The 15557-nt window shown below is 44.5% G+C and overlaps 1 protein-coding gene across 13 annotated transcripts in view; it reads right to left on the bottom strand.

The window, feature by feature from the left end:
- Positions 1–1068: 1068 nt before the first annotated feature.
- Positions 1069–15557, bottom strand: part of RAPGEF4 (Rap guanine nucleotide exchange factor 4) — a 283291-nt gene continuing 268802 nt past the window's right edge. For all 13 annotated transcript variants that reach the window (XM_025460193.3, XM_025460194.3, XM_049106225.1 and 10 more), the window contains 4 exons: positions 15458–15545; positions 14982–15046; positions 5292–5346; positions 1069–2356 (listed from right to left, as the gene is read on the bottom strand). In XM_025460193.3, coding sequence (XP_025315978.1) covers positions 2229–2356; positions 5292–5346; positions 14982–15046; positions 15458–15545 — 336 coding nt within the window. In that variant the 3' untranslated portion in view covers positions 1069–2228. The remainder of the gene's footprint in view (positions 2357–5291; positions 5347–14981; positions 15047–15457; positions 15546–15557) is intronic.

The raw sequence follows: 15557 nt of genomic DNA, 5'->3' as shown, positions 1-15557 counted from the left end.
AGACCTCATGGTGAAATCCTGAAAAATAAAGACTTCAAAAAAATTTATTCAGTGACTTTTTTTTTTTTTTTTTTTTAAATCTCTATCTCTAGTGAATTCCAGGCATTCTGATCCACTAAGTGGGAGGCATAACACATGAGACATCCCTGGGGACCTTGAACTAGGAGATGAATGAACACAGAAAGGCATCTGCCTGCTTTAGCATTTCTCAAAGTGAGCTTCTACTGTGTAATGTTTGGAGGGATTACAGTAGGACTTCTCAGAGCCTTCAATATGTTAGTAAACACTGGGAATCGTTTCTAAGAATGGGGTATATTATGCAGTGGCTCCCAAATTTATCTGAAGATACCATCTTGGTTTTGTTTTTCGCTTCGCAGTTGTGTGTCTGTTTTTGGAGGAACAGTTTGTGACCTTGCAGACTAGTATAGCCTGGAACACACTCTGGAAAATGCTAACATGAAAAAATAGAGACATATTTGGACTTTAAAGAATTTTAGAAATCTCTTCATCAAATATTTACTAAGTGCTTCAATGACCGAGAAATGGTATGAGGCCCCATCATACCAGGCAGTTCTAAAACTGTGCTTTTTCATAGCTGCTAATAACCAAAAAATGGAAGAACCCAAGTGGCCATCAACTGACAAACAAGAGGTGTGATAGCCCCATGATCAAACACCATTCAGCCATAAAGAGAAATGAAGTACTGACACATGCCATTACATGGACAAAGCTTGAAAGTGTTATGCCGAGTGAAAGAAATCAGACAGATAAGGCTACATATTATATAATTCCATTTATACAAAATGTCCAGAATAAATGCTAAATCCATAGAGAGGAAAGTGGAGAGTGGATAGTGGTTTCCAGAGCCTGGGGTAAGGGGAGAATGTTCTGGCATTAGTGATGATGGCTGAACTCCCTTGTGCATATACTAAAAACCACTGCATTTTACACTTTAAAAGGGTGATTTTTATAGTCTGTGAATTTTATTTCGATTAAAAAAAAGATGGAATCCCACCATATCAAAAAGGTTACCCCTCCCATATTTTAGGAATTGAGAACGCCACCACCTTTTCTGGTCAACAGTTATATTTAATGAAGATACTAGCTGTTATTTACAGAAGATATACATACATACAATTCCTACACATGAAAGGTAGCCTAATTGTGAAAAGAGGAAAAAAATGTACTCCAAAATTACATACTAAATAAAATAAATAAAAACTAATCATTTGGCACAATATCTATTATATAGCAAATAAATAACTCTATACCATTGATTGAGTGAACTATTTACAATCTATTTGAAAGTGCAAAACAATTGCTGAAAATCAAGATATTTGTAATAACAATTATGTCCAGAAAATACGCGTGTGTTTTATTTTTAATCTGTAACAATAATTAGCCAATAGTAAAGGTTTTTAATGCCCAGGAAAATACTTTAATTTTGAAAAATGTTTTGTGCATATTGTGCTCTTTTGAAATGTTTTGTTTTGTTTTTTAATCTGAACGCTGGCAATTTTTAGAACCTTGGAGTTTCTTAGTGGAATTCTTATGTATGTAATCCTGATTTGTAAGTTTAAAAAAGTTACATTGTAAACATAAATATTATTCTATATATCATTCAGAAATTACAGACCAGTCCTCCCTAAATTACATAAGTAGTCATCATGTTTTACAGTAATGTGGTCGGGTTTAATTCCTTCAGAGGTAAGATTTAGAAGATGCTAGAACACAGCTTATGCTTTGGATTTACATGATTCCTCAACACTTTCCAAAAACCCCATGCTCCAAATCAAGGTGTTGAGGTAAAAACTGAAACTATGTCACCACAGATGTAGCCAAATAAACCCTATTTGTAGCACATCTCACCTTGTGAACTCTCTGAGAAAAACTGTCAGGGGCTTCTTACCGCTCTTGACAAAGGTATTTCTACCAAACCTTCCAGGTGGGATTTAATTTACATTTCAGCAAAGAGGATGGCACGATTGGGAAATAAAAGTGTGACTACAAATTGGAGATTCCTAAGCTAGAGTGTGAACGCTTTATGTAAGTCAAAGAATTTCTTCTCTTGTCATGACGCTGGTAAGCTGCAGCCCTGACATGTCTCGGGGGGCCTTTCTGCTTGTTTTGCAGAATTTTCTAGTGACAATACAGTCAGTGGTAGAGTACATGGCATTTCTGAAAGATTGTGGACTGGAGGCAACCATTGTTCTGGGCACTTTAAATGTCTATGGTCGGCGAGGCTCTAATCTGTGTGACATCTGTGATAAAGTTCTCTGGTTGTCAATCACATTTAATTGCCGTACATAACTCCGGACGTCCTGATGGTTCTTATTAGCTTGAGCTGCATCAGGATCTGCGGAAAGAGAAAAAGCGCACATTGGTGTTGCCCAATATATGCATATACGATACAGCTTTATTTTCTCCAATTATTTATTCTATCCAATTACTTATTACATCTATCGTGGATCCCAAGGTCTCATTGAAACCTTTCCACATACCATATTCATCGAAATGTTTCCACTTGTTCCCTCTCTCCCACCCTTTTCTTCCCTGGGATCACCTTTTTGATCACTTTCCTTTGTATTATATGTTGTAAAAAAAAAAAAAAAAAAGGCAGCAAATAAAAGTGAAAGCATCACTTGATAGCTCCTGGTTGTACATTAAAGTCACTTTCTCTGTCCCTCCCACTCGCGTCTGACACTCAGCTCTCCGCCCCCCTTGGATAGGTGAGGACTGATGAGGACTGATGGCAAAAGACACAGTTTTCGTTAGGTCCCAACAAAAGGGCTTAACACCTGGGCTGAACTGAAACAAGGCAGGGCCATCAGCAGGTCCGGCCCTCCAGACGCGGGGTCGGGCACCGCTGCAGCCCTGAGCCCCTTCCCAGGCCTCGCTGACGTCACAGCTGCTGCTAGGCCTTCCAGGGATTCCCTGGCTGATGGGGCCTGTTCTGAAATGCCAGCTACTGCTCTTTCCTCACCTGCTCCCCCACGCACGTGAGTGCCTGAAATCTGAAGGTAACAGATTTCTCTGAAACCAGGCTGAAAGGCCGTCAAGTGCCCACAGCCCTCCACATGTGTGTGAATGAGGAAAACCAAATGTGAGGGTGATAAACTGGAGACATGGGTCCCCCGGGAGGTGACTTCCCAGCTCCTGCACGTTGCTGCCACGGGCCAATGTGCACCCCGAGTTGCCAGATCTTCCCACTGTTCTAGAGAAACGAGAAGTCTGGATTTCTTTCCTGGGAATTCTCGCCATTTCTTCATGGAGACGTCATTTCCAAGCAAGAGGGGGAAATGGTCTGTTTAGACACAGCACCTCTGCTGCTGGGTCTCCCGTGGGTCACCAGCGGAGGACTCTTATCTAGCGGGCACGGGGAGGGCCGAGCCCGGGTCTAGACTCCCGGCCAGCGTCCTTTCCCTCATAACACCCTGCCTCCTGCAGGCCATCCGCTCTTCCTAGATCCACGCATCCCTCCCAAAGACAGTTGGGCTGCCATCTGCATATGGGGTGGAGAGGAGCCTTGCAGGTCTGAACGCAGAAAAGCAGAGAGAAGATACAAAGGCCCCTACGCACTCCCAGAAGAAACTCATCAGTGTAATTATCACATATAAATAATACCACAGCGCTTAATTCCTCGCTTTTCCCTGGCAGTGTACTCTACATGTACAATATACTGTAATTACATTGTACATATTCCCACAGTGTTTACGAATCTATTCCTATAGCTTTATCTATAGACTGTTGACTTCAGCGCTGAGCAGCTGCTGTTTACCAGTAGTTATTGATAACTTCCACAAATGCAGTGGATATTTTATGTATAGATATATAATTCACCGCCCGCCCCCCCCCCCCACTTCTCTAGGAGAAGATGGAGGAGAATGTAGGATTTACGCTTATGGAACAAAACATATGACAGTTCCTCTGTTCTTAGATCTCATTGAGAACCTTCTCAAGGCTATGATTCCTCTCAGGCAGACAGAATTTGGGTTTCATTTCAGGAATTTCTTGGACCCCATGGAGGGCCATGGATTCATGGGCCTTGTTGTAGACCAACATCACTTACATATTCTCAAATTCACGTGTATAACTGCTTTAAGACCATGTCTTTACACGTACAGTAAATGACTAGCTGAAGAGATGTGAGACACTTTAATTCTTCTAGAATCCTCACAGGAATGGTTGACGATGCACAAGACTATTCTCATTTTGGAAGGACGAGGAGGCACAATCATTTGAATAAAAAGTTTAAAGGTCTACTTCCTCCCCAAGTAAAGATTATTTTTCCTAGTTTTTTCCCCTTGTATATTAAAAAAAAGGAACATTTAGCAGTTCTGGCAGGCTGTGTTAGCAAACTCTCACTTTGGGTAAGTCTTGGGCTGGGAAGGGTAAAGATAGCTCTGATCAGTAAACTGAGAAGCTTTTAGTCTCTTAGCACAAGGTTTACGGGAGGGGATGGTACTGGGAGCCCCACAGTCATGTCCATCTCAAATTATCACATTGGCTTAATAAGCCAAATGACTTCAAGTGACTCATACAATGAATTTAGCAAAGAACTTCATAGGGGCCACCTTCTGACTCCCAACCCTGCTGGAGGTAGCCAAAGCTCCACCCCCACTGAAAGTCCCAGCCCAGGAGACAGTCGCACTGGTCTGGCACGATGATCTGGTGCTGTGATGCAACTCAATCCCAACCAGTTTACAATTGCTATTTATTAGCAGTAATAGTTTTATATTAAAGCATTGTTTAGTACTAGTTATTGTGCTACGCCCAGATTTAGGAAGAACATCTTAAATTTGCTTGGGAATACTAGGAATATAATATGAATTCCTGCTATGGGGCCTTTTGCAAATGTGTTATACACATCAATGCATTCTTGCAACACCTCGAGAGAAAACAAATATTATCTTTCCTGGTTTGTAAACGAGAGAACCGAGTCATCAGGGGTTGATGTGAGTTTCTCAACATCAAGCAGTGAGTCATAAAGAGAGTTGGTTTGAGGCGGGATTTGCTGGCAATCATGCCTTCGCTGTCTCTAGCCACACTAGAAAGAGCACATGTATTCTCTTTAAGTTCATTCATAAAATAATATTCTTATGGTTACTTTCTAGTTTTACGACAAGAAAATCCTTCCACTCAAGGCCTCTATCCCATGGGAAATCAGGGTTCAAACTGTCCCCGACACGATCAGATATTGTCCAGACTTCTAGAACGTCTCAGTAGCCTCGTTATAAAGGACTCAATCACCCAGCTCTCGAGGATATAGCACGCAGCAGCGTTTGACTTACTGAAGGGCTGGCTCCTGCAGAATCGCACTGTTCTGGCAGTATTTGCAATCATGCGCTAGAAAGAATAAAGAAAATAGAAAGAATGAAATGCAGGTAAGCTTAGCATGTAATCCATACAGGAGAACAAACCATTATTTATTTCAGTAATAATTGGGCCCGTGAAAAACAGCCTGTGCTGAGACACCGACCATCTGGAGGCAACGTGGATGTCTAACCGGTTTACTCACATGGAAGAGGCACCTACAGTCACCCACACAAGGTGCCTCTCAGAGGAGGGGTACCAATGGGAGAACTCTAGTCCTACTGTTCTGCTTGTGCCTCCGACATGAAAATCAGTCTGTTGTTTCTGAGACTGTGCGTTACTCCTCGGGACTGGTTTTCACCATCCCTTCTGGAGGTCACTGTGAACGTGTAAGAGAATCCGTGACGATCGGAGATTCGGAGAAGGGTTAGCTTGTCACCTTCCTCGCAGGCAACAGGACTCGGTGATGAGGAATGAGATGACGATGCACAAGCCTATTCCCATTTTGGAAGGAAGAGGAGGCCTGAATACAACCAAAATATCCCACTTATGTGTTTTTGTAAACCCTGTGCATTACTGACCCTTCCAACCTTCCAGCAAAAGTGTGCGTTTTAACGTTAATCTTAATTATTTTATTTCCTCCCTCCTCTGTTTTTCTTCCTTTCTGATTGTAACACTAATGCGTGCACATTGTAGAAAATGGGATGATGCAGAAAATGTTAAGAGCAAAGTACAAATCACTTAGGATATCACTTCACTTTTTCAAACAACTGAAGTCATAGTTTACATACGTATTTCTGTTTTGATATAAATTTTTTCACATGGCCTTGTGACTGTTTTTCATGCCACTTGCATTTTAAGACATTTAAAAGATGAGTAGGTATTCAGTCTTTCGGGCAGATTGTAATTTATTTGACCTTTATTACTTTTGTCATCAAGTGATCCTCTTAGTTTCTTTGTAATGTTTTGGTTGCCATAAAGATTTAGAAGGGAATTTTTTTATATATATATATTGTGTTCAATTTAGCTTAAGACAAAAGAAGAAAGGAGGAAAAAAAAAAAAAAGGGCAGAAGCATGAGGAAAAACATCAGTAAGACCCAGGCACCGTTTCCCAGCCAGGATGTCCATTTCTTGCTCAGGGTATTTTAAGGGTAGCTGGGACCCCCAGGCTCTGTGTACTGTCTCGGGACACCGTGGCTGCTCAGACTCTAAAGGGGGTCCCGCAGAGACGGGGATTAATTCTAACACTAGCAGAAAATTGATAAGGCTCCAGCCAGGAAAAGAGATTTTCTTATCTCCGAGTAGCTATGTAATGCCAGTCCTTGCTTTCCTCTCTCATGGACCCTTGGCTGCCAAAGTATAGAAAATGACTTCGAGAAAGCGTCTGTAGTGTTAAAACAACAAAAAACAAGCAAACAAAAAGCCCCAGCCCTTTGGCAGGAAAAAAAATTCATAGAGGAGCCGAAGCTTCACAGGTATGTACATGTGAACACTGATAACACCCTGCTGGATACTATGGCTTTGAGGACTCCGGCAAGCATTAAGTGACACGTGTCTGCACTGGATAATTTCTCATACACAAAGAGGCAATCGGAAAAGTTATGAACTTTGTTTTCATAAAAGATCCATGTCCGTTGATCAGCATGAGAAATATGTTATAAATACCTCCAAGAAGACGTAACATACAATGTATAATTAGCCTCTGGTATACGGAGCCCTGAAATAAACAGGAACTATGATAATTTTCCTGCTAATTTACTTTAAGTTGTTTTTTCACTTCTCTGGGCTTTGCATCCGAAGGGCACAAGTATATTTTATGTAGAATTATTGTAATTCTTCAGATATTGAATGGAGTGTAATTACTGAAAACCCTGGGGAATGCTGCCAGTGTGCCCCTCTGAAGAATAATAAAACAATTAGCAGGGGTCAGAAACCTCTTCCTATACCATTTTGTAGGGAGCAATTGTTCTGCGTTTGAGTTTTGAAAGCTAAAACATTTCATTCTGACTTTGGTGGAGGACTACTCTTTACAGCTATACTCGGAGGCTTCGTAATTTTTAGCTCATTATGTGGTTTAAAATGTGAGAACAATTGTTTAAATCAGTAATTTCCAGCTCTGGAGTTCATTCTGCCTTTCTAAATCTTTGATTAATTTCAACAATGGTTTTAATTTTGACGTATCCTTTTTAATTGCACTCCAAGGTAACTTCGGTTTAACTTTGAGATCCAAATCTGGCTTTGCCAACGAGGCCCACTGTTTGCCTTGTGAGGGGGCCACGGTGCAGCTGCCACGTGGGGACCCTGGCCACGGTGCCGCAGTGTGTGCGACCCCGCCGCCCGGCCAGGGGACGCTCGGTCCCGGGCTGCCCTCCCGCGCACCAGGGGCACCTGTGGCATGCTGCCAGAACCGCGCCCGGCGACAAGCACCCGGGGGCCAGAGGCTTCGGACGTCCCCTTCCTCACGGGTCTGCAAGGGGCACGTGCCTTTTACAGCCTGCCATCCCCGGCAGCCTCCCGCCCGTTGGGGACACCGGTCAGAGCTACTCATCCCCGCCGAGAACAGTCCCTTTCATTTTAGACATCTCTGACTGTTCAGAAATTTCTTCATCGGGGATCCCTGGGTGGCTCAGCAGTTAGCGCCACCTTCAGCCCGGGGCGTGACCCTGGAGACCCGGGATCGAGTCCCACATCGGGCTCCCTGCAAGGAGCCTGCTTCTCCCTCTGCCTGGGTCTCTGCCTCTCTCTCTCTCTAGCTGTGTCTCTCATGAATAAATAAATAAAATCTTAAAAAAAAATAAATATTGCCAATTTCTTTAGCAATTTCTCAGTCTAACCATGTAGCAGTTTCGGGTCTCCTCAGGGCAGCCGCGAGCATGGTGCCCGAGATGAAGCCAATCAGGATGCAGAAGAATGATTATTGCCTTCCTTGGTCTGAGGATGCTACGCAGCTGAGCCCGCGTGGGGAGCTGCCGCGAGCTGAGGCCCTGAGCCTGCCGCACGGCCTCCCGCTCCGTAGATGCGCGTCCCTCTCTTGACCCGAAGTGGAAGGTTCTGCATTTCTCTAGAGTCCTCCAGGCCTTCCGCAGACTTGAGCCTTACGTGTTGTTTTGGGCGGCGGACGGCCAGTTATTCGCCGGTGTTGGCAGTTAGGGTTGAGGAGCCACGGGCTTTGCTGTCCAGCGGCCCGGGGCCGGGACGGAGCCACCAGGGCGCCCAGCCTGCCCGATCCCGCCCGATCCCGCCGAGCAGTTGGCCTGCCGGAGCCGCCGGGCAGCTGTGCTGTGACGCGGGGCCGGTGGGAAAAGACCAGGTTACTCCAAGGCAAAGCTGCTCGTCCTTTTTCCCATCTCAGCGGACCTGAGTTCACGACAAGCTCCCTTTAGCGAGTGGCTCATGCGAACAGCCCCTGTGATGTGGGGGTGCAGAGAGCGGGTAGTGTTCCTACAGGAGGCGCCCTGGACCAGCGTGGGGCGCCCACCCCCCTCCTGCCCTGACTTCCCCGGCGCGGCCCCCCCCAGGAAAGCAGGGCGCTTAGAAGGCAGGACCTGGGGGAGCGTCTGCAGCCGCACGCAGCCGCCGGTTTTCCGGGAAGCAGCCGCCGGTTTTCCGGGAACCACCTGCAGGCCCAGGTCTTCCGCGTTCCTCTGCACAAGCGAGTGCGTTCCCAGGGCGCCCCCCTGCAGGCTGCGACCCAGGGAGGGAGGCTCAGGAGGAAGAGAGGAGCTAGCAAGCCAGGGACTCTGTAACTGCCCTCGTGGTTTTGGTCCCTGAGCTGAGAACAGGGCGACGCAGAAGCAGATGTCCTTCCTGGGCCTGGCTTCCAGAATGCGCAGGACAAAGATGCTGCCCGCAGGACGGGGCTGCGCGCACCCAGCCTGGCACAGGCCACAGCCCTGAGGCCACGGTCCCAAGCGCAAGTGTCCCTCCAGCTCCGATGGTGAGGAATTCGCCTTGGAGCCCGGGAAGGGTCGGAGGGGCTTCTCAGACCAGCCCTGCAGTCTGGGCCTCCCTGGTGGCCTTCTGTGGCCCCTGCCCGCAGGCCTGGGTTGGCCAACTCATGCCTTCACGCCTATCCAGGCAGGTCGACAGCCCAGCATGCCCTTGCAGCTGGCTCCAGCTCCTCCGTGATCTCTGTACGGATTCTGGCCCCTGGCCAAGCCTTGCCTCAGCTCTCCTGTCCCTGAAGAGGAGCAGACTCCCGAGCCTGTTTTTCCAGTTCAGACCAGCGGGCCCCGCAGGCAGTGCCACCTCGCACGGTCCCACTTTCTCGACCACCCTCCCTCCCACCCACAGCTGCCAGGACAGCCTCCCTCTTGGGCCGTGCTGCCTCTCTGCTCTGAGTCCTGTGAGATGTCAGGCCCCTTCGACGTGCCGCCCCTGAACAGTTTTTTGTTTTTTTTTTTCTTTCCCTGAACAGTTTTTGTCTTTTGAAACTTCTCTTGCCCCTTGAGATCTTTGCCAACCTTGTTCTTAATGTTTCCCACATTGCCTTTTCTTTTCATATTTCTGCCCCTACTGATTTGACTCTGCCCCCAACCATAGGCCTATCAAAGAATCACAGTCGCTTTTTCCTTGTGGAACATGTGCAAAACCACACCTACATCACCTGATTATTTTACTCAGATCCTCGTATATTTAGGACAGGAATTTTTGTCCATAAGACCTAGAAATATAGATAGTCTCTCACGTGCAGAGATCATGCCCACAATAGCAACCAAGTAGAATTAAGTGCACGGTAAATTAAGTGCACCAGACATAAGACAAGAAGGCCCAGGAGCTCAGCCAGCCTCCACTATACACATCATTGGGGAAGAACCCTGAGCCCTGGCCCCTGGCCCTGGATCTTTAATATTCAAGAAGAATGTGACATACAGATATACACAGGTAATGTGCATGATGCTTGTGGTATATTGTACAGATCACGGTCATGGGACACCGGAGCTCAGGTGTCCAGGCACATGTCTAAGCACAGGCTGCGTATTGTTATCTCTGCATTCAGGAAAGGACAGTGAAGGGCAGACACAGCACCACGGAGAGGAGGGAGACAGAAAAATGTCCAGCCCAGAACAGAAGGCTAAGGGAGTCATAGACTATCAGTAATGCAAAATGCTGCTTAATCAAATTTTCTAATAAAATAGAAAAGATTCTTGGGGCAGCCAGGGTGGCTCAGCGTTTTAGGGCTGCCTTCAGCCCAGGGCGTGATCCTGGAGACCCGGGATTGAGTCCCACATCGGGCTCCCTGCATGGAGCCTGCTTCTCCCTCTGCCTGTGTCTCTGCCTCTCTCTCTCTCTCTCTCTCTCTCTTATGAATAAGTAAATAAAGTCTTAAAAAAAAAAAAGAAAACATTCTTGGATCAAAGCTTTGATATATAAAATCCGTTAAAAATGCTTCAGTGTATTGTCACTCACTAGGTCCAACACTGGAATATGACTGAGTTATTCTTTTATTCAACAAATATTTCTTGCATACTTATGATGTGCCAGACACCTTTTTGGGTCCTGGAGAAATATCAGTGAATAAAACAGATCAAATACCTGGTCTAGGACACTTACATTCTAGTGGGGAAGATAGACAATGAAGAGGCAAGTAGAGGTTGTTTCAGATTATGAACCCAGCTGTCAGGGCAAAGTGATCTGTCTGAGAATGCTGGGTGTGGAAAATAGGAGAATGTTTGAAGGGTAGGCCACTCGGAGGAGGGGACACATGAGCTGATGCGAGAGAGTCAGACAGGTGAGGACTAGCAGGGAGACAGTTTCAGGCAAAGGTAACAGCTAGTGCAAAGGCCCTGAGGCCAGAAAAAAAAAGAGAAAACGCTGGTCTTGCCAACTTGGACTGACTACAGAGGAGATGAAGTGTGAGGTGAGGCTGGATGGTGCTCAGGGTAACAAGTCTGGATTTGATCATATTATGTTGTATTTAACATGGTTTTGTTTTCCTCTTGATATAGCTGCATGATGTTACCTCTCTCTGCATTTTGCTTTCGGTTATCTCCTGTGTTGCGATTACTATCAATATTTCATGCGTTTATGCTTTCACCTTCTTAACTGTATACAATCTCCTAAAGGCCAAAGATTATGTATTGGATTTCTTTATATTTCCAAGCAAAAGCCTTTGCCTGAACAGTCAACACAGATTGCATTGCTTTGAAACATATCTTTTGGAGAATCTGCATTTAGCCCAGTGTGTGAGTTCTATATAAAGAAATAAACTTTCAAGGTCCTCGTGTAGATTTCTGTTGTGTTGGAAAGTTCTGAGAGTTGGATGTATTTGAACATTTCAATTTTCACTTGGAGATTCTTTTATCCACGCTTGATATAAGCCTAGTGCTTTCTCCATGGATGTTGTAATAATATTATCGGTGATAGAAAACATATCGTTACTAATTATGTAATGCCATAATTAGTGACACAGAAATAAAAGGATTCAAAGCTTTTCTCTTTCCTCAATGAATTAGCTTCTGTTAATGTTTCCAGAAGTGAAGAAGCTGGCCCCATGCTTCTCATTCCAAATAAAATGACTATCTTAAAATAATGTTCATAAATAAATACACCTAAATATGGGTATGTCTGAAATAGAACCAACCTCCTAATACAGTAGCAACCGTGGCTATCAGCATGCTTTATGCAGCCTGGGATATAGTGGCAGCCAGCCAGCATATTATCCTCTAATCCATTGCTAGTCTACCTCCTAAATGTTATAAATATTCATGTATGCCATAGAAAGCTACAAAGGGCTTTATTCAAACATTTTTTTGAATACTCCTTTATGTTTCCCCCAAATGAAAGAATGTCTGCTTTTTTTTTTTTTGCATAAGGATCAGAGTGTGAATTCTCTTTTGTTCATACTCATAAATCCTGAAAACCAATATGCAACAAATTCTCTAATCCTCATTTCATACCTCAAGGGTAAAAAGGTTCAAAATAAAAATACTTAGGGCTGGCACAGTAGTCAGTAGTTTGCTGTGTCTGCAATGCTGCCACCAAGAACAGGCATCTGTGTTCCTGGCTACCCTGGTGACTTCTGCCCCTGGCAGGGGCTCCCTCTAGGGAGACCGCCGAACAGCCCCACAAAGGCTGCCAGCTGTGCTCACCACCTCGGCCTTGTGATGAATGATTGGGAAATGGCGTGGACATCAACCTGAAATGAGAGATGTCTCCTTCCCTAAGACACACAGGGGCAGCAGCAGCCACTAGTGGGAGTTGTAAGTGGCAGTGGTAGTGTAGGGTGGGCTCGTTTACGGGGAGAGAAGGTAGGAAAGCTGACGACAAATGCCAGGTTGGCCAAAGCCAGGTTTAAAAAATATAATCAAATCTTCTCGAAATTCTGTTTCATTTTCTAGTAACATCGAACTCACAAAAAAGGCAATTTTAAGACTAAACTTTCTCATGGTGTATGAATGAATAAAAGGAGTGAAATAAAATTTACGGTTGCTAGAGTGGAGGACCAATAGTTCTCTTTCAGTATCCTTTCTTCCTTTTCTTTCATAGGAGTAGAACCCCTTAATTTTTAGTGGGATACATGGATACCCCAATAAGGGTATCCATGTATCCCACATCTTCTAATTTCTAATCTTCTAATTTTCCTTGCATGTAACTAAGTTTCCAGTCAGTCGAAGGTGAACCCAATGGTGAGTGCCACTCCAGGTCATGTCCTTACAGGGAAGGAGCATGTCTTCATCTTGTCCCTCTCCCCTTCCCTCCACCTGACGTGGCGTGGTGGTGGTGTGCCATCTTGGACCATGTGGATGAAGGAATGGCAGGAGAGGAGAAGCCTGGCACCTTGACTGCCTCGTGAGCCATCACGCTCGCTTGGACATTCACATGAGAAAGAAATCCACTTAGCGTGTGTAAGCCATTGTTAATTCAGGTTTCTGCTATCATGGCCAGGTGTGTGAGCGCACACTGCTGTGGACACAGAGTGGACCAATGGCGAAGGGGAACTCTAACAGCCATTGGATACGACTCTTCCTTTGAAGGTTATGGGTATGACACCAAGATCTAAAAGCCCAGAGGAAACAACTCTCATTCTCCTTGACAAATGTTTTTGTTATTCTTGTTTGTCCTGTTGAGTTCACTTTAATGATCAAAAGTTCTAAAGCTCACTCAAGTCTTTGGAGACTCTGTCTTCTACGCCTCTGTGCACATGTATATTTTAGAGTCAAATAGTTGGCTTAGCTATCCCTTAGTTTGCATTTCTGCATAAGTGATCTGGAAGGTTCTTTACCTATTTGCTAAATCTTTCATTTCTGGAAAACAGGTTTTAAGAAATCAGGGAAATGTGTTTAATTCTCCATACTAATAAGTGAGCAAAGAATGTTTTTTTTTCCCCTTTGATCAAAGAATTATTAAACTGACAGTATTAGAGATGCTCGTACTCTGCCGTCAGAGGGGAACACTGCTGAGGGAATCTTTGCCCTCTAGCACAGGGTGTCTTTGAGGAGTGTGGACCCATGGGTTATTTTCTAACGAGCTTAGGGCATGGAAACCTTTTCCCCAGCACTTGCTATACTTCTTTACCAGGCTGGGCTTGCATTAAGCTCATTCCCAGAGCTGGATGGTGTGATCCTTCCAGAACCACCACAGGATGTTTCCAGCTCTCCTGGAGTTGTGTATGCCAGCTGAACTTCAAGAAACATTTGGAAGAACAGTTTTCTGAGAATTCTATAGCACTATATATATATGGCTTAAGGGAATACTTATGGACTTTGGACACAACCAGAATCTCCAGACATACATGGAGTAGGCGTGATCCCCATTTCTGCTGGGGAAACTGACCCACAGAGAAGTTAAGGGATGGCTACCAAGGGACAAAGCTGAGAACTGAACCTCAGGTCTCCTGAACTCCCACGTCCTGAGCTTTTCCTGCAGTGCCATATTCACCACTGCAAACCATAACCCCAGGCAGATGCTTACCCACACGGAGATAACACTGTAACATCCTATCCATCCAGGCTGCAGCCAAAGGATTTAGAAGACAATGGAGCATTCCATTAACATGCACTATGTAGCTAAAGATAGGTTTTGGCATGACCTGCTTTATTGCTTCACGGAAGATAAGAAAATAAACTGCAAAGTAACTAATGCCAGATAACAGCTTTTTCTTGATGAGGGGAGCTGCAAAATACCAAATGTGTGCCAGTTCCACATCTGTTGTTTTTTAAAAATTTTGTTTTTGGTTACAAAGATTTTCAAGTCCCTTCTCTGAACTTGGGCGAACTTATTTATTTATGCATTTAGATGAATGCTCCATAAGAAAGGTCTGCTATGGAGTTGCCTTTTACCTACATGCACTAAAGTCAGGCTCAGCAGATAAACAACTCAAAGGCATCCTGGGGAAGTCTAGCTCTATGAACCTTACAGCAAAACAACAACATGGAAGTCACTCTGGAACATTCGTGCATTTTAGCAACAGGCAGCCAAGGACGAGGCACACAGCATAAAAGCTAGCTGCTGCTGTGAACTGCAGCACAAATACCATTCAATTTTACAAAAGAGAACTGACAGCCTAAAATAGGTAGCCGATTTGAACCAAATATTTTAAAACTCCTTTATGTGTAACTAGTTTTTTTAACACGGCAGCATATATGGAAATTATTTCCTTTATTAGTGCAAATGCAGATTTTATTTTAAAAAAACATTGTGGTTAAGGTTATAATACTGTACGTACCATTTTTTCAAAGTTTACTAGATTGTCAATGAACGTCTTGTTCCCCTCATGAGTAAATGTCATATCTGCACAGAAATAAAAGTCACATTCTAATCACTAACAGAAATATGTCATACAAAGAAACCACAATAGCACCATTAGATTATGCTGGAGGATTTGCATAACACTGCAGTTGAAAAAAGCTGATAATAGTTTCTTTTATGTTGGGTGTTTAACTTTTGAAAGCGCTTTACCCGAGATTGGTAAAATTTCCAAACTAACCCTCTGTTTCACTATCAAGTCTTCCAAATCATAGATCCCTCCTCCTCCAATAATCTTCCCAACCCTTTCTGAAAAGTCAAGGGGGAGAGGAGGTGATGGAGAAGGTGCGGGGATGGGGCCATTCTTTCCAAAGAGATCAGTCTAGTTAGGCTCTTGTTCGTTTTCTTCCCCACATACTCATCCCTGGCTTGACCTGTGTGTTTTCTTAGAATTACCTTTAATGAGCAAAGGCATGAAGGGGATGAGAGGAGGCTCCAGCTTAGCCACTGTCAGCCTGTAGGCCCTGTGGTTTCTGGAAGGATCCTTTAGAGAAAC

The sequence above is a fragment of the Canis lupus genome, chromosome 36 (assembly GCF_003254725.2).
Source record: "Canis lupus dingo isolate Sandy chromosome 36, ASM325472v2, whole genome shotgun sequence".
In the NCBI taxonomy this organism is placed as follows: domain Eukaryota; kingdom Metazoa; phylum Chordata; class Mammalia; order Carnivora; family Canidae; genus Canis; species Canis lupus.
The sequence above is the reverse complement of the archived record's forward strand: the minus strand, read 5'-3'. Positions and strand labels throughout refer to the sequence as shown.